Source organism: Geotrypetes seraphini, chromosome 4 (genome assembly GCF_902459505.1).
Source record: "Geotrypetes seraphini chromosome 4, aGeoSer1.1, whole genome shotgun sequence".
Lineage (NCBI taxonomy): Eukaryota > Metazoa > Chordata > Amphibia > Gymnophiona > Dermophiidae > Geotrypetes > Geotrypetes seraphini.
In genome coordinates this window covers 106,850,138-106,869,551 of record NC_047087.1, presented here as the reverse complement: position 1 = coordinate 106,869,551, position 19,414 = coordinate 106,850,138, and the positions used below count along the sequence as shown (strand labels likewise).

Below are 19,414 nucleotides of genomic sequence, written 5' to 3'. Positions count from 1 at the left end.
AGAGTAGAGGAATCATTATGAAAGAGAAAAGTGAGGTACAAGTTGAGGTCAACATGGTGTAAATTCCCAGATGATCCTGAAGGTATATTGGGCTGAGGTAGATAAGGTAGTTGAAGATGGAACAATAGAACTAGAGTGATAAGACCACAAAACAGGGTTCAAAGTAAGACTTGAAAATAGAATAAGAGTTGCTAAGTTGTCATTAAATTAGTCATCATTCTATTCCTCACCATTTATTATTTTTCTCTTATGTAGGTACATGATGAAATTCAGAAAAATATCAAAGCATACGAAGACATATCTTGTGAAGATGAGAGTGTAGATGTCATTGAACACAACAAGGTATATTAAGACACACTTCAGTAATAGAACAAGTTCCTCTGCAGGAGAGGTGTGAGGGTTATACTCAAAAGTATTTCATAATATTGAAAGACTGGTGGTCTCTGCCCAATTCTAGACCTCTGTGCTCTCAACAAATACTTGATGAAGGAAAAGTTTCTTACCATTATTGGAGAACAATTAGCTCTTCTCTTTAGAACTCAAGGAAGCATACAGCCACATTCCAATCTTAACTGGCCACAGGAAATATAAGAACATAACTGCCATACTGGGACAGTCTGTAGGTCCATCAAGACCAATATCCGGTTTCCAATATGTCTTACCATCAAACTTTTTCTTATTAAAATAATTATAAATTCTGAATTTGTTTACCTCTTAAGATGTCCGTCATACAAATTATTTCTAAAAGTAATCCTGGTGTTAATTTAGACCTTTAAATACAAAATCGCTTATCAACCCATTTGTCAATCAAAATGATCTATCATTACTTTTTCCTTTATAAATATTTATATTAAAAAAAGCTCCCTTGTATCATCATTTCATAGCATTTGTTAAATTTCACTAATGGTGTTATTTTTAAAGAACGGGCTGGGACCGCTCCTGTTTAATATATTTATTAACGACCTGGAGGCGGGAACAAAATATGAGGTTATTAAATTGGCGGATGACACCAAACTCTGCAGCAGGGTTAGAACTGCGGAAGACTGCGAAGACCTGCAAAGGGACCTAACGAGTCTGGAACAGTGGGCAAAAAAGTGGCAAATGAGCTTTAACATAGAGAAATGCAAGGTCATGCATGTAGGGAAAAAGAACCCGATGTTCAGCTACAAAATGGGGGGATCATTGCTAGGGGTAAGCAACCTTGAAAGAGACCTGGGGGGTGATGGTGGACATAACATTGAAAGCATCAGCACAGTGTGCGACAGCCTCAAAGAAAGCGAACAGAATGTTGGGTATCATTAAAAAGGGTATCACGACCAGGACGAAGGAAGTCATCATGCCGCTGTATCGTGCAATGGTGCGCCCACATCTGGAGTACTGTGTCCAGTACTGGTCGCTGTACCTCAAGAAGGACATGGCAGTACTTGAGGAAGTTCAGAGAAGAGCGACTAAACTGATAAAAGGTATGGAAAACTTTTCATACGCTGACAGGTTGGAAATACTGGGGCTATTCTCCCTGGAAAAGCGGAGACTTAGAGGAGACATGATAGAAACCTTCAAAATCCTGAAGGGCATAGAGAAGGTAGATTATTCAGACTGTGGGGAACAACAAGTACAAGAGGGCACTCGGAAAAATTGAAAGGGGACAGGTTTAGAACAAACGCTAGGAAGTTATTTTTTACCCAGAGGGTTGGGGACACATGGAACGTGCTTCCGGAGGTTGTGATAGGCCAGAGCACACTACAGGGGTTCAAGGAAGGTTTAGATAGGTTCCTAAAGGATAAGGGGATTGAGGGGTACAGATAGAAGTAGCGGTAGGTTATAGGAATAGTCAGGGACCACTTCACAGGTCATAGGCCTGATGGGCTGCCGCGGGAGCGGACTGCTGGGCACGATGGAACTCTGGTCTGACCCAGTGGAGGCAACTTCTTATGTTCTTATTAATATATACCTCATCTAATGAAGTTCAAGTGTTATATATATATATATATATATATATATATATATATATATATATATATATATATATATATATATATATATATATATGACAATATAAACTTTAGCACTGATTTCACTGGTAGCATTACTTCCTTAAAGTACAGTGATTATGTTTATTTCTCATCTAATAAAGCTCAAGCATTATGTATGTGATAATATTTATATGCTAGTACTATTAGTTATCCCAGGACAAGCAGGCAGCATATTCTTACATGTGGGTGACGCCATCCACATAGCCCCAGTACGGACACTTTAAAAGTGCATCACCACTTTAAGATTTCAGAAAGTTTGCGATAGCCCACACCATGCATGTACGAGTGCCTTACCACCCGACATAGGTGCACGGCTCCTCAGTTCCGTTTTTTCCACCAAGCATTGAAGTCGCATTCTTCACCGGTATTCGTTAAAAATCGCTTGCCTTCTCGCTCTCACGTTCTTTTTTGTCTTGTTCCTTATATTTCTTTTCTAGTTTATCTAAAAGTTAAAAAAAATTAATCATTTATATTTTTTCTTTTTTCGCCATCCGCAGGATTTCTCCTCGGCAGGGCCTCATTCACACCTCAGCCATAGAGTTTAATTTGGCTGAGATGGTTTTCCCATCGATGTCACGTCCGCTGACAGGATTTAAAAAGTGCAGTCTGTGTTCTCGCACTATATTGACCTCATAGCTGGTGCCTGCAATGTTTGGGTCCCGAACACTTTGTACAATCTTGTAAATGCTGCTCTTTGCTGCAGAAGCGTACTATAAAGAATGGTATTCTCCAACAAGAGAAACTTCAGTATTGGCATGGAGGGAGATGCACCAACGACACCATCTACGATCAGGAGTGTCCAACCTTTTGGCTTCCCTGGGCCGCATTGGCCTCAAAAAATTTTCCGGGGCTGCACAAAAGCCCAAACGCTGCAGCAAGACAGAGGAGGGAGCCAGCAAGACAGTAAATACCCGGGGGCAGCAGAGGAAAACACCATCGCCCTCGACCGGGGCCACACAAAATACTTCACGCATGCGGCCCTCGAGCTGCAGGTTGGACACCCCTGAGTCCTACGTCGAAGTCACTGGCATCGAAGACATCGACACCACCAGAGGCACCAGCATCAACACCAGTGTTGCAGCACATCTTGTCCTCGAGTAAGCCGGCTAAGAAGCCATCTCCTTCCCTTCCAGGGACGGAGATCACAAAGGCATCGAGCCAATTCATGCCAACCAAGCGCAAGTTCCAGCGACTGGTTCCATTGTCAAGGGGTGCTTTGTCATCTTGAGTCATCCTTTCCGGAACGTTTCGCAGCACCTGTGGTACCGGCGACAAAAGCCCCATATTCGGTGCTTACTTTGAGGCAGAAGCTCGATGCTTTGCTTCGAGAGAAGCTCGGGGACCAATTTTAGTTGCTTCTGACACTGACTCCTCTAGTACCGGTCCAGTCTGAGCCTATCATTGCCAGGAACTCTGGCATCGAAGCATCGTTCTTCCAAGCACTGGTCCCCATCTGCTCACTGTCATTCGTCCTCTTCCAGACACTGACAGGAGCTCCATGAAGTCCGGGAAAGTGTCCCAAAAACGAAAACATTCGGAGACACCAGACCAGCAACGGTCAAAGCACCGTTCTCATTCTCTATCGCAAGACTCTGATTTACAGGATGACTCCGATCCGTCACCTTCTACCGATGCTGATGATTCTCCTGCTTCTAAGTCTCCGAGACATTCTCCTGCTAGAGCTGCTTCTCTGACTGTAAAGCTTTCCTTTACTCGATTTATTAGACAAATGGGAAAAAATTGGAGGCTAATTCCAAATACAGTGAGGAGTTTCTCTAAACTTTGGAGTATGATCACTCCCCTAAGGACATGCTTAAGCTTAATTTGCATGGGATTTTGAGAGAGACTCTACAAAAATTGGATTCGCCTCTCTCGGTACCGATGGTACCCAAAAAGTTGGATTCTCTATACAAGATAATCTCTCTCTCCCAGGATTTGATAAACCTCAACTCCCTCATCAATCCCTCATAGTAGAGTCTACTTTGAATAAATCTACTCCATCAAAACTTTATGCAGCAGTTCCTCCTGGTAGGTATGGCCGTACTATGGACAGATTTAGTCAAAGGTTCTACCAAAATTCCATGTTGACTAATAGATCTGTCAACTACAATTTCTACTTCTCATGCTACTTGAAAGTTTCCTGCATATCAAAAATATATTCCCTTTTGTAAGTTGAAAGGTTTTCAAAATCTCATCAGTACTGTCCTACAATTGAGGAAATATCTCGTTTGTTCAGCTTATGACATCTTTGAACTCGCGTCCATAGCCTCTTCTAAGTTTGTGGTCATGAGGAGGCTAGCGTGGCTGAGTCTCTGGATGTCAACCTGCAGGACAGACTAGCCAACGTCCCTTGCTTAGAGGATGAGCTTTTTGGGGTCTCTGCAGATACGGCAACCCAAAAACTCTCAGCTCATGAGACTTGATGGAACACCTTAGTTAAACCTAATTCCAAACCCTCATCATTGAAACCTTTCAGGCCTGCTTCTTATCAGAGGTGCTTTTCAGCCAAAGCCTCGGCTCCAGCAAGGCCTCAGCAGAAAAAACAAAAGCAGCAGCGTCCTTCCAAGGCCCAACATGCTGCTCCTTCCAAGTCAACTCAGTCTTTTTTGACCTGCTGATCGAGAGCATAGTTCCAATTCTTCTGCTTCAACCTCTCTCTCTCAGCCAGTCGGAGTCACCTTCAACTCTTATTTCCATCATTGGGAGCTCATCACATCCAATCTCTGGGTTCTACAAATCATCCGGGTGGGTTCCTCTCTACATTTCATCATCATCTCTCCAGATCATCCTCCAAGAGTCTACTTCCAACCCTCACCAGTCCTCTCTTCTTCTTTAGGAGGTTCATTCCCTTCTTCTCAATGCCATCGAAGAAGTCCCCGTAGCTCAAAAAAACCAGGGATTTTACTCCCACTATTTTCTAGTAGCAAAGAAGACGGGAGGTCTCCATCTGATTTTAGATCTCGGAGCCCTCAAGTTTTTGGTCAGAGACGTTTTGCATGCTGTCTCTAGCCACTCTATATCCTCTCCTAGCTCAAAACAATTGGCTATGCTCTCTGGATCTCAAGGAAACCTACACATCCCAATTCACCCGGCTTCCAGAAAATTCCTCAGATTTTGAGTGGCACATCACTACTACCAATACAAGGTCCTACCATTCGGCCTTGCATCTTCTCCCAGAGTCTTCACCAAGGGGCCTGGTTGTGGTGGAAGCGGTGTTGAGGTCTCACAGTCTTCAAGTTTTCCTCTATCTGGATGACTGGCTCATAAAAGACCCTTCAGGTCAAGATGTCATACTTGTGACAAATCACACTATCTTAGTTCTTCTGAACTTGAGTTTCAAGATCAACTTTTCGAAGTCACACCTTCTTCCATCTCGAAGGCTTCAGTTCATTGAAGCTCTTCTCGATACCCCTCAGATGAGGGTGTTCCTTCCGCAGGATCGTCAGAACACTACTTCAACTTTGTCATCAGGTGGATCAGGTCAAGTCCATTTCAGCCAGACGAATGAAGGTTCTTCCACGGTTCACATCACTCATCTGGTGAAGCTACATCTCAGAATGTTGTAATGGACTCTGGCCTCGCAGTGGTCTCGGGCGACCAGTCCTCTCAACACATTTCTGTAACCTCGTCTCTTCAGTCGCTTCTGTGGTGGATGATTTCATCCAATATTTCTAGGGATCTTATTTTTCACATGACTCCTCATCAAAAAGTGTTGGCCACTGATGTGTCTACTTACACCTGGGGAGCACATATGGATGGTCTTCAGACTCATCATTGGTCCACCAGAGAGCAGAAGTTCCATATCAATCTTCTGGAGCTCAGAGCAATTTATTATGCTCTCAAAGCTTTCCAGCATCTCATCAACAATCATGTCCTCTTGCTTTACACGGATAACCGAGTAGCGATGTACTATATTAAAAAGCAAGGAGGCACAGGATCTTTCCTTTGCCAGGAAGCTCAAAAGATTTGGCTTTGGGCAATTGCTCGGAACATCTATCTCAGCAGTCTACATTCAGGGGGAACAGAATTACTTAGCAGACAAGCTCAGCAGAATTCTTCAGCCTCATGAATTGACGCTCAACTGTACATCTCTCCATCCCATCTTTGCTCAGTGGGGCACGCCTCAAGTGGACTTGTTTGCATTACCCCAGTTCTGTTCCAGACTTTACTCACCTCACCGTCTGGAGGTGGATGCCTTTCTGCTGGATTGGACACGCAAGTTTCTCTACGCGTTTCTACCTACTCTCATGCTAGACTCTTGTCAAAGTCAAGCAGGAGGCCGCCACCATGATTCTCATAGCTCCTTGGTGGCCCAGGTAGCCTTGGTTCTCCTTTCTACTTGCTCAGTGCCAAGGATCCAATGCCTCTGCTGATTTTTCCATCTCTTCTTACACCAAGTCAAGCTGCACTTCTATATCCCAACCTTCAGTCGTTACACCTGACAGCTTGGTATCTCTTGGGCTAAATCCAACTGATGTTCACCTTTTTCAGCCTGTTCGACTTATTCTGGAAGCCTCCAGGAAACCTACCACTCAGCAATGCTATCAGCAGAAGTAGATTCGTTTTTCTGCCTGGTGTCTTCTTCATCATTATGGTCCAACATCCAGTTCAGTTTCACTAGTCTTGGATTACCTCCTTCATTTGTTGGACTCGGGACTCAAGTCTACATCTATTAGAGTCCATCTCAGCGCTATTACAGCTTTTCACCAACCAGTTGAGGGTAAACCTCTAACTGCTCATCCTTTGGTCTCCAGATTCATGAAAAGTCTTTTCAATGTTGGAGGGCTAATTCGACTCTCTAAGGTGAAAGAGGGACTGTGACCTACCTCTGGGGCCCCCGCAGACTTAGTGCTCATTTTACAAAGGTGCACTAGTAGTTTTAGCGCATGCTAGCCGCTAAAGCCTCCTTTTAAGCAGGCGGTAATTTTTTGGCTAGCGCGCACTATAGCACGCGTTAATCTTGTGCATGCACTAAACGCTAGTGCACCTTTGTAAAAGGAGCCCCCTTTTGGACTGAATTTTCCTGCTGTGCCACGGTATCACGGGCACAATGCTGAACAGACACGTGATGTCACTAGGGTCCTTCCAATATCATCCAAAGGACGCTGCGACTGAGGTTAACTGAGTGCTAATTCAATAATCTGAGGTGAAAGAGGGACTTTGACCTACCCCCGGGACCCCCATGGACTTACTCTTTTGGGCTGAATTTTCTTGTTGTGCTACGGTATCGCGGGCACAACGCTGAACAGACGCATGTCACCATGGTCTTTCCAATACCATCCAAAAGGATGCTGTGGCTGCGGGTGTGGCCAGAGGGGCACACCATGCCCCTTGGGAGCCACTAGGAGCCACCGCTGCCGCAACAAGAGCTAAGTGACTGTTTGAAGTTTATTTGTGTTTTTCTTTCTTTTTTTCTTCTTAGTTTTATAAGTTTGGTTTATCTCTTTTTCCTTATTATGGGAAAACGGAAAATTAAACCACTTAGCTCTACCCCTTCAGTGGGAGGTCCTATGGATCGTCCTATTTCTAAGGTCCCGGCTCCAATTTGAGTAGCCGACTCCATCTCTGGGGCATCTCTCAGCCCCTTAGATAGGACTCCTCCTCTTCCCCCTCCATTATCCCGTGAAATGGGTGCCGAAGCGGCTCCTGTAAGTTCTGTAAGTTACTTTCCTCAGAGAATCAAGTAGTTTTTGGGGTAACTCTCAAAGTAATTACTTTAGAAGGATCATTACTTGAGGAAACAAAGAACTCGCAGGACATTACTTTATTGTTAAATCATTTTTATTATTTCAAGTAAAATACCAATACAACACAGCACCAAAACAGCATACAAAAACATTCACAAAAAAGAAAAATCCCTCCTCCCTTCCCACCCACCCACCCATCCAGGGAACAGCCACCCAACCCAGTCCAAACAAGGAGTGATGTGTATCAATTCAGCAGTCTACTTCTGGCATGCGGGCTCAATGTCGCAGCAAATGGTAACCAACACTGGAGAAACAAAATGCCCCGTTTAGAGTGTAAGTTGAGAAGAACTTGACGGCGATAACCAGCATTGTAATATAGACTTAATGCCCATAAGTATCGATTTTTGTACAAATGTCGTGCTTCCCCTTTTCACCGGAAACAAGGATAGTTTCAAAGTAAAGAGAGAGGTATTAACTGGCCTCCATGAACAATTCCACATCAAGGCAATCTGATTGCCCATTCTTTGCCAATAGGCCTTTATGCCAGGACAGGACCAAAACATATGGCCCAAAGTAGCTCGGGCTGCCCCACAGCAAGGATAACGGTTCGAAGAGCAGAGGTGGGCCCGATACACTTGGACCGGAGCAAAGAAGGCCCGCAACACAAACTTATAATACCTTTTCGATTCTACTGCAGATTGCAGCACTCTAGGGCCCAGTTTCAAACTACGTTTTATAACCTCCGCTGAGATCGGGACCTGCAAATCTGCAGTCCACAGAGCTGCCACCGTTGTATAGTCCAAGTCTCCTGCCAAATCTTGCAGGAACCGATGATGAAACCGGAGTGGAGTAGCATCTTGGGCAGTCAAACAAAGAGATTCCAAGAGTTTCTCCTGTATCTCTTCCAGCAAGGCAGTACGAGGCAGTGAAATGATATAATAATTGTCTATAAGAAAACCAGTCATGGAGCCCAAAATGAAACCCGCAGTTGTTGGAATTCTTGAAGCTTGGCATCAGACTGTAACACCTGGGACAAATACAGTATTCTTTTAGAAGTCCATTGTAAAAAAGACCCCTTGCCCATCCCTGGAAGAAAATCACCATTACCCCGTATAGACAGGCACGGAGTCACATACGGGCTAAGCTTAACAATTTACAAAGACATTTCCAAGTTTTCCTTGCTGGAAACAAAAATATATCTCTAAAAGAACGCTCCGGCAATTTTTTAACTTGAAGTAAATAGCTAAAATGATAGGGAAAGAACGCCATACATTCCACAGTCGTCACAGAGAAACAAGTAGTAATACAAAACCAGTCAGTCAGATGTCTCAATTGGCAAGCAAATTAAATTGTCTTAAATGTAATAGCCCCATCCCCCCCCTGGTCTCTAGGCAAAAACAATATGGCCAAGGGAATACGAGAATGTTTACCCTCCAACAAATAAGTAATTAAAGACCTCTGCAATAAAAACAGATGACTCCGTGCAACAGCAAAGGCAACAATTGCAGTACATAAACCCATTGGGGAATCACCAGCATATAATAGAGCGCTATAATAATTTCTTTCCTTCAGCTTCTGGTATTCGAGATCAAGTTTCCCCAATTTACATCTCATTCCAACTCAGCATTTTCAGTTCATTGGGGCAATCCTGGACACCACTCATAAGAGCGTTCCTCTCACCGGATCATCTTCAGACTCTCATCCGTCTCTGTCAACAAGTGCTTCCACTTCAGACCATTTCTGCCAGACACATGGTTCTTCTAGGCCACATGGTTTCCACAGTTCATGTCACGCCATTGGCAGGACTCCATCTGCATACTCCTTAGTGGACTCTGGCTTCTCAGTGGTCTCAGGCGACGGATCGTCTTTCACAGGACATATCTGACATTGTCTCTTCTGCAGTCGCTTCAATGATGGTTGATGTCCAATCTTTTCAGAGGTCTTCTTTTTCATTTGCCTCCTCATCACAAAATCATCACGACAGATGCGTCTCCTTATGCATGGTGGGCACACATAGATGATCTGCAGACTCGGGGTCTTTGGACTGCCAGGGAGCGAAAATTTCACATCAATTTCCTAGAACTCAGAGCGATGTTTTATGCCCTCAAGGCATTTCAGCATCTTCTCTGTCCTCAAGTCCTCCTCCTTTGCATGGACAATCAAGTAGCAATGTACTACATCAACAGGCAAGGAGGCACGGGTTCTCTCCTGTTGTATCAGGAGGCCCAAAAAATTTGGACTTGGGTGACAGCTCACAACCTGTTTTTGAAGGCTGCCTACATTCAAGGAGAGAAGAATTCACTAGCAGACAATCTCGGCAGAATCCTTCAACCTCACAAATGGACTCTCAACTCTGTAACTTTCCAGTCCGTATTTGCTCAATGGGGCACTCCACAGGTGGACTTATTTGCAGCCCCTCACAATCACCTGTTGCCCTAGTTTTGCTCCAGACTTTACTCTCCTCTCCCTCTGGCGGCGGATGCTTTTCTTCTGGATTGGACAGGTCTGTTTCTATATGCCTTCCCTCCACTTCCTCTCATGTTGAGAACTCTGTTCAAGCTCAAAAGGGAAGCAGCCACCATGATTTTCATTGCTCCACGGTGGCCTAGACAACATTGGTTCTCCCTTCTACTTCAACTCAGTTGCAGGGAACCCATACTTCTACCAATATTTCCTACTCTACTTACTCAGAATCAGGAATTGCTTCTACATCCCAACCTGCAGTCTCTACACCTGACAATTTGGTTTCTCTCGGGCTAAGTTCCTCTCAGTTTATCCTCTCTCAGCCTGTCCATCAAATTATTGATGCCTCCAGGAAACCGGCCACAAAGCAATGTTTCCAACAGAAGTGGACTCGGTTTTCTTCCTGGTGTTTTCTTCATCATCATGATCCAACTTCCTTGGCAGTGGAATTAGTGTTGGATTATCTCCTTTCTCTGTCTGATTCTCATCTTAAATCTACATTCATTAGAGTCCATCTCAGTGCTATTACTGCTTTTCATGAACCAGTGCAGGGAAAAATCTCTTACTGCTCATCATAGAGATTCATAAAAGGGGCTTTTCAATGTGAAAACACCTCTCAAGCCTCCACCTGTAGTCTGGCAACTTAATGTGGTTCTTTCCAGTTTGATGAAGCCACCGTTTGAACCAACGGCCACAGCTCATTTCAAGTTTCTTACCTGGAAAGTGGTCTTTCTTATTGCTCTCACCTCTGCCAGGAGGGTCAGTGAGTTACAAGCACTAATAGCAGATCCATCTGTCACAGTTTTCCATCATGATAAGGTGGTTCTGCGCGCACATCCAAAGTTTCTGCCAAAAGTTGTCTCTTGACTTTCATCTCAATCAGTCAATTGTCTTACCAGTTTTTTTCCCTAAGCCTCATTCTCATCCTGGAGAAGCGGCCTTGCATACTTTGGACTGTAAACGAGCTTTGGCCTATTACATTGGCCTCATTGAACATCTCTCCAACTCTTCATCTCTTTCGATCCAAACAAGTTGGGGCATCCTGTTTCCAACAGGCTTGCCACCTGCATCTCGTTCTGCTATGCTCAGACCGGACTGGCACTGGAGAGCCGTGTCACAGCCCATAAAGTTAGAGCTATGGCAGCTTCTGTGGCTTTCCTCAGATCTACTCCTATTGAGGAAATCTGTAAAGCTGCCACCTAGTCCTCAGTTTATACCTTCACTTCTCACTACTATCTGGAGTCTTTCTCCAGGCGGGATGGGCACTTCGGCTAATCTGTATTACAAAATTTATTTTCCTAATGGCCAACTTTCCCACCATCCCATTCTGTTAGTTTGGAGGTCACCCATCAGTGAGAATATGCTGCCTGCTTGTCCTGGGATAAAGCACAGTTACTTATTGTAACAGGTGTTATCCAGGGACAGCAGGCAGATATTCTCACAACCCACCCTCCTCCCCGGGTTGGCTTCTTAGCTGGCTTATGGGACCGCACACCTACGTCGGGCGGGAAGGCACTCGCGCATGTGCGGTGCGGGCTAGCCAGAACTTTCTAAGTTCTTAAGAGTGCAATTCACTCTAAAATGTCCGTACTGGGGCTCCGTCAGTGCCGTCACCCATCAGTGAGAATATCTGCCTGCTGTCCCTGGATAACACCTGTTACGTTAAGTAACTGTGCTTTAATTTATTGACACAGATTTTGTGTGTACATGAAGTATTCCCTCAGAAATAATATAGCACCTAGTAATTTTTCGTTTAATTTTCCAGTATATGTTTTTGTAATAAATCAAAATAATTTTTCAGCTATTCACTGCATATACATCAAAGTGTTATGACCATTACATGAGTGGTGAAGATGTTTTTGATGAAGTTGACATGGAGTTGTGCTCAAAGCTAAGTATGATCTTTTTATTTTCTTGGAGTGAGAGTTAGGATATGGCAGATCTAGAAACTGATACAATGAGATCATTTCCATGCACCTTTCCGTCTCCCCCTGCAGCTGTCTTTGTTAGTCCCTTTATTCTGTAGCTCCTGTTACTATCTTCTTTGTCTATATGGTCCACCTTCAGTTACACCCTATGCCAGGGGTGCCCACACTTTTTAGGCTTGCAAGCTATTTTTAAAATGACCAAGTCAAAATGATCTACCAACAATACAATTTAAAAAACAAAGCACATTGAACACAGAGAAAATGTTAAATAGGGAGTCAATTGAAGATGGCGGACTGAAGTCGTTTGGCTAAACGCTCCTGAGCCTATCTTCCTAGTAATGGTGAAGCGCAAGTCCAAAACTCGGGTTTTTCCTATTGAACCCGAGTCACAGCAGTTACCTGGCCCTATGGACGCGTTCGAACGCTGGGCCCAACGAAATCCGGTGAGAGTCCTCGGCGCAAGGTGGGGGTGTTTCGGAGAGCCCTTCCACCTCTTTTGAGGCGGTCAGCTTCTCTCCGGAGGAACGAGACACGCCGGCGCAGCCACTCCCTCGACTGTGTTTGCAGGGTGAGGAGAGTGAAGAGAGCGTGGCGGTAACTTCCGGGAGCTGTGAGGAGGAGGAAAATGAAGAACTGGCAACCCGGAGAATGTCTACAGCATTTCCAACGCAGGAGGTCTTGGGGATAATGGAGGAACGGCAAGAATCACCATTACCTTTAAATTCTCAAACAGGTACTGAGCAGCTTAAAGATTTGGATATTAAATGTTTCCTAGCTCCTCTAGAAAAGCCTTCAGTGGTGGTTTTAAATTCAATTTGGGAGGCAATCTCAACATTACAGATTTCCCTGGGAAATCAATTGCAAACTCTGTCTACTCATTCTGCAGGGATACTTTCTGAGACTTTAAAATTGCAAAAAAAAGTGGGCAAATTGGAAGAAAAATCATTAGAACATGAAAGAAAATTGGAAGTTATGGTGAACATTGAGAAAAAATCACTTGAGCAGGAAAAAAAGTTGGAAATATTGGGAGCACAAAATCAGCTCCTTATGAGGGATAATGATAATATAAATTTCAAGATGGAGGTTCTTGAAAATGTAGTACGGAGACAAAATTTGAGACTGATTAATTTTCCAAAGTTAATATCCATTACAGCTGTTATGTTTAAACGGTATCTTTCGGAAATTCTAAAAGTCCCACAGAGTTCCTTTCCACCAATTTCAAAAATATATTATATTCCCTTGGGAAAGAAGAAGACTCCGGAGGACAAGCAAGAACCAGTAATAGATGTATTGGACTTAACAAACCTATTAGAAGTCAGAATCAGAGGAATTAATGGTTGCCACACTTTTTGTACAATTAGCATTAGATTCAGATAGAGAATGGCTTTTGAAGTTGTTTTTTAAATATAAAGATGTTTTGTTTTTGAATCAAAAAATAAGAATGTATCCAGATGTTTCTAGGATAACTCAAAAAAAAAAGGAAACAGTTTTTGCTCTTGAGACCACAGGTGTTAAAAATTGGAGCTACATTTATTTTGAGATACCCCTGTAAATGTTTAGTTAATTATAGGGGAGCTAAATATATCTTTTTTGAATCTGCACAGTTATCGAGGTTTATATTAGATAAGGAGGTGATGTTTGCAAGTACCCCTATTTGTAACCAAGAAAATGTTCCAAGTTAGTTAATTGGGACCACTTCAGTCAGCCTAAATTTCTTATTTGCTGGATTAATTAATTAGTCTCCGATTTGTGATACTTCTCCCTCATTATTTGTGGACTAATTAACAGTAGAAAGAATGTTAAAATTTTCCTTATTCTTTTATGTTATGTACTGTAAGGTGGATACTGTTTTATTCATTATGATTGTGTTATCATATAATTTAAACTCAATAAAGAAAGTATAAAAAAAAAAGAAAATGTTAAATATCATTTATATTCCGGGGTTTTTTCAAAGAGGTCAAGGCAGTTGACTTTATGCAATATCACCTCAGTAACAACTATACAAAAACAGAGACATATACCCTCTTCCTTTTTACTAAACTGCTATAGCAGTTTTTAGCGCAGGGAGCTGCGCTGAATGCCCTGCACTGCTCTCGATACTCATAGGCTCCCTGCACTAAAAAACTGCTATTGCGGTTTACTAAAAAGGGGCCTTAGTGCAAAATATAGACAGCAGATATAAATTCTCAAAACGGACACATTTTGATCACTAAATTGAAAATAAAATCATTTTTCCAACTTTTGTTGTCTGGTGATTTCATGAGTCTCTGGTTGAACTTTCTTCTGACTGTGCATCCAATTTTTCTTCCCTTCTTTCAGCCTCCTGTATGCGTCCTCTCCTCCAGACCTTATTCCCTCCCCCAACTTTTTCTTCCTCTCTCCCTGCCCCCTCTCCTTTCTTTTTCTCCCTGCCCCTTCTTTCTTTCTTTCTGCCTGTCGTTGTGTCTCTCCCTACCCCCCTTTCTTTTTGTGTCTCTCCCTGCCCCCCTTTCTTTGTGTCTCTCCCTGCCCCCCTTTCTTTCTGTGTCCATGAGGCATCGGGAAGCATGTAGAACGCGAAGGCAAAGCGAGTCTATCACGGAGCCTGGGATGGGCTCCGTGATCAACTTGCGTTGCCTTTGCGATCTACTGGTCGATCGCAATCGACCTTTTGGGCACCCCTGCCCTATGCTGTCTATTAAGATGTTTTTTTGTGTGTGTTGACATTGTAAGTAGCATACTATGCTATAATATGTTCTATGTTTAAATATTTTTTTCTTTTGATATTGTCTATTGCCTTTGTCCAGATGCCATCTTACATGAATATCTTTAAAAAGGTGCTAATAAATCCTAATAAAATGATACATTCTTGTACAATCCCTCTAGAGGCTGAATTCGAGGGTTCTTGTATGTCTGGTAGCTTCTACCTCAAGACTACTAAAACTTCATCTTCCCCTTTGGGCTACCTGCCCGGGAGTTTCCTGTCATGCTCATTTTTGTACCTGCAGCTTCTCCATGGTGGAAATCAGTAGCACCAAAGCCCATCCCCCTCTACAGGCTGTAAGGGATTGGCTGTGGACTGATTAAAAGCAGGCTGAAGCAAACAGCAGGGGAGGAGAGAGTGATGAGGGTGAGTCACTCCAGCAGCGCAAGAGCTTTGGAGCCAGGAAGGAAGGACAGAGGTTCCAGATTGGCCAATGCAGGAGGTGGAAGAAAGCCTCCCCAAGTCAGACTTCCAGATCCCTGAATGTGTGGAAGGTATGGAAGTGCAAGACGCTGGCCCTATGCTAGAGAGCCAGATAGAACTCATGGACACTAACTGAAAGACAGCGAGTAGCTGAGAAGCAGCTGGTGTTTTTTCCTTTCTCTCTTTCTGACCAAGAAATGTCTTAAGAATTTGCTGCCTGTCTTGGAGTTAATCAGTATTTGTGGTGTGAGAAGTATACTTACCTGAATGCTGATAACTGTCTTTCCTAAAGTAAAGTTTGGAGCTGAAGAACTTGGGAACTGAATGAATGTGTTTTGTTTTGAAACCTTACTGTGGCTACCGTTTTCCTGGTAGGGTAATCACCTGATTTCCCACAGCTGTGGCTGCCTTCCAAAAGGTAGCTGCAATGAAAGTAATCTCTCTGGGCAAAGCTGTGCTGTGGCTTGCTGCCTAGGTACATAACTTTTGCTGCTTTAAGAATAATCTGGACTTTATATGTCTGCTAGAAAGCTATCTTTCATACCTCGGAGACGAATACTGCTGAGAGGAAGTTTGGGTTTTGTTTTTGAATACCAGTATAAATTCATTACTGAACCAAGTGCAAGAACCTAAGCAAGACAAACTGTATTGGGTTTTCTTTAGTACCTTTATTTTGTTTTGAAGCTGAATTTGTGAAATGCTGCAGATATTTGCCTTTGTGTTACACCTTTGTGTTACACCTTTTTGGACCACCAAGGTCAGAATAAAATCCATTATTCTTTCTTGAAGAACTCTGTCTGAGGTGTGGTGATTTGAAGCCAGTACTTATCTTGTGTTCTCCTGGACCTAGGCAGTTTCCTAGGGCCAACCAAAAGTCCTGAAGTTACCCCTGGTCATAGGGGACATGCCAGAGCATAAGTTTCATCACAGTTGAGCTCCGCTCTGAGGAGTGTTTGACAGTGTTCCATCAAGAGTTCTAAGCCCCCGCTTTCCACTGCATTTCTGGATCATGAGGATCTGGTGGAAATGCTCTTGGAGGTTTGGGAGGCCACAGAGTGTCCCCTGAAGTGCGCTACGGCCATGGCTAAATTGTATATCAGAATTTTCCAAGCACCTAGTTCCGCCAAGGGTGAATTCGGCAGTGGCTCAGGTCACTAATCATACCTCTTTGCCCTCTGATGGAGGGATTGTCCTGAAGGATGTCCAGGACCGAAGACTAGATTTTATCACGAAGCGTCCTTTTGATTCCACAGCGACAGGAATGTGAGCTGCAGCGGCCACTTCCTTTGTGGCCCGAGCATGTCATACTAAACTTCGTCAGGATCCTGAATAGGTTGTCCTTCGGGATCTCGACTTCCTGGTTTCTGGAGTGAATTATTTGGCAGACGCACTCTATGAAATTTTGAAAGTTTTTGGCAGGTGCCAGTGCACTATTTTGTTAACAGGCCCGCACAAATGGTGTATTCAGTACCTTGTCCCCGACCATAGTTTTAAAAAGTGCGGCAGGTGCCAGTGCACTATTTTGTTAACAGGCCCGCACAAATGGTGTATTCAGTGCCTTGTCCCCGACCATCGTGTAGAGTCTTGTATGTGCTGTTCGCTGCAGAAGCAATCTATCAAAAGCTGCCTTATTCAACAAATATTACTTTTTGGTACCATGGATGGCTCACAGGTACCATCAACACTGTCCAAGCCACTGACGTCGAAGGCATCGCCATCATCTTGAGGTATCTGCTTCCATGTCTGTGTCGCAGACTATCTCCTAGCTTCCCAGACGGTGTTTCAGGCCATTAAGGTATTGAGTCTAGTTGTACCAGCAAACGGAGACCATTGATGCAGCTCGCTTCAACTTCCAGAGTGCATATTTATCCATGTCATCCTCTCCAGAGCGAGGCGCTACCCCATTGATACCGGCGTCCAAGCCACAGATGTTGGTGCAAGCTTTTAAGGAGACGCTCAATGCTTTCTTTCAATTGGAATTTGGGGACATGTTCCAACTGGTTACCCCCATGTCGGCTCCTCCTAACCTGAGTGTCACTCCATGCAAGGTGCAGGTACCACCACTGCTTCATTGGTACCGTGTCATTCTCAGCACCAATCATTATCATTGATCCATGTCTCCAGACATCGCTCTTCAAGGCACTGTTCTCCTTCGAAGCATCGCTCTTCAAAGCATCATTCTCTTCCAAAGCACCGCTTTTCAAGACACCATTCTCCTTCTCCAAAGCATCAGCCTCAGACGCTTCATTCTTCTGGACATCGCTCCAGTCATTTACGTCATTCTTCACCAAACAGGCTGCAGCAGGAAAAAAAGATAGGATGGGCACTTCGGCTAGTTACAAAATTTATTTTCATAAAAGGCCAACACTCATCATCCCATTAGCTTGGAGGTCACCCATATTTGAGAATATGCTGCCTGCTTGTCCTGGGATAAAGCACAGTTACTTACCATAACTGGTGTTATCCAAGGACAAGCAGGCAGGTATTCTCACAAGTGGGTGACGTGATCCAACGGAGCCCCGATGCGGATGCCTCACAAGCAGATTTGCTTGAAGAAACTCGAAGTTTCGAGTCGCCCGCACAGTGCATGCGCGGGTGCCTTCCCGCCCAGCAAAGGGCGCGTCTCCTCATTTCTTACTTTTCCGCGGAGCCGAGAAGTCCGTCTTCAACTCTCTGCGTGAAGTGTTTTCACTTGTGCCGCCTTTTGTCCGCGGTTTTGTGTTATTTTTACTCAGAATCGCTGTTTTTATTCGTTGTTTTCAGATCTTGCGGAGGAGATTTTTCGGCCTATGTCCCAAGCCTGCAACAAGCTTTAAAAAGTGTTCCAAGTGCCAGCGCGCGATTTCCCTGACGGACCCTCATCAACGCTGTCTTCAGTGTCTCGGGCCTCAACATCTCCCAAAATCATGCCGGCCTTGCTCAACACTTAAGTCTCATGCTTTCAAGCGTCATTGCATCCTGTGGAAGCAGCTTTTCAGCATGGAGTCTTCGATGGAGCTTTCATCCTCGAAGGGTGCTTTGCCCTCGACATCATCCGATACTCTCCAGGCTTCCACAGCTTCTGCTCCGAGCTTCATCAAACCTGCCTCGTTTGTACCGGCTATGTCTTCGACGCCTGCTGCAGTGCCTTCCTCTGTCTCTTCAGATCAGATAGCTCAGCAGCCCATTCCCCCAGTGGTGCTTAAAGTGCCCAAGGCTTCTAAGTCCAAGCACTCTCACACTGCCTCGAGGGAGCACAAAGCCTGTTCAGGTGGTCCCGTTGGAGACGCGGATCCATCCTTGCCGGCTTCGTTCCAGACCTTATTGGAGAAGCAATTCATTCGGCTCTTTACTACCATGGGGCCGAAGCTTCTCTCATAAATCCAACCTGGGCATGTGGAGGTCTTCCGCGAGGTTGAGCCGCCTCCTGTGCCTCAGTCGTACGCACACTCTCTGCAGGGAGCAGAGTCTCTGCGAGTGTCTGTTCTGGCATCTCAGCATACATCGCAAGGAGCAGAGTCTTTGCCCATGCCTCCATTGGAACTCGTACACTCAATACAAGGAGCAGTCTTTGCGAGTGCCTCGAGGTTCTTCCACTCAACTGCCTCTGCTTCGTTCCACAGCCTCCAGCCCTATCCATTCTCTGGGGCTTCGGCGGGGACACGCTCTTCTCAATTGTTGAGGCCTGCTTCGAGGCACAGCTCGCATCATAGACCGAGGCATTCTTCGAAGCATTCATCCAGGCATGCCTCGCCTCTTTGGAAGCAGACTTTTCTTCAATATTCCCCACCGACTGCTTCGATCCTTCCGCTTCCGGATCTCGGAGACCCGGTGGGTTCTTTTTCTCCATCCAGATCTCCTTCTTCATTGGAGCAAGCTGCCTCGACATCCTCGAATCCCTCTCGAGGCCAGGCTTTGGCAGATCAGCTGTCTTTTTCTTCTTTTCTGCATCAGATGGCAGCTTATTTGGATATTCAACTTGACACTGGATCTAAGTTTCCCAAGGAGTATCTCGAGACCATGCATCTTCCTCAACCTCCTGCTTAATCCCTCAAGCTTCCTCTTCACAAGCTTTTGGATCAAACCTTTGTCCGCTGTCTGGAAACTCCTTATTCCATTCCAGCTGTTCCAGGCAAATTGGATTCCAGATACAAGACT

General features: G+C 44.5%; 1 protein-coding gene across 4 annotated transcripts in view; it reads left to right on the top strand.

Annotated features, from left to right (window-relative positions):
• The window catches only part of NDC80 (NDC80 kinetochore complex component), a 315,825-nt gene that overhangs the window by 92,056 nt on the left and 204,355 nt on the right, over nt 1–19,414 (top strand). For all 4 annotated transcript variants that reach the window (XM_033940389.1, XM_033940387.1, XM_033940386.1 and 1 more), the window contains exons 7-8: nt 256–342; nt 11,985–12,078. In XM_033940389.1, the coding sequence (XP_033796280.1) occupies nt 256–342; nt 11,985–12,078 (181 nt within the window). The remainder of the gene's footprint in view (nt 1–255; nt 343–11,984; nt 12,079–19,414) is intronic.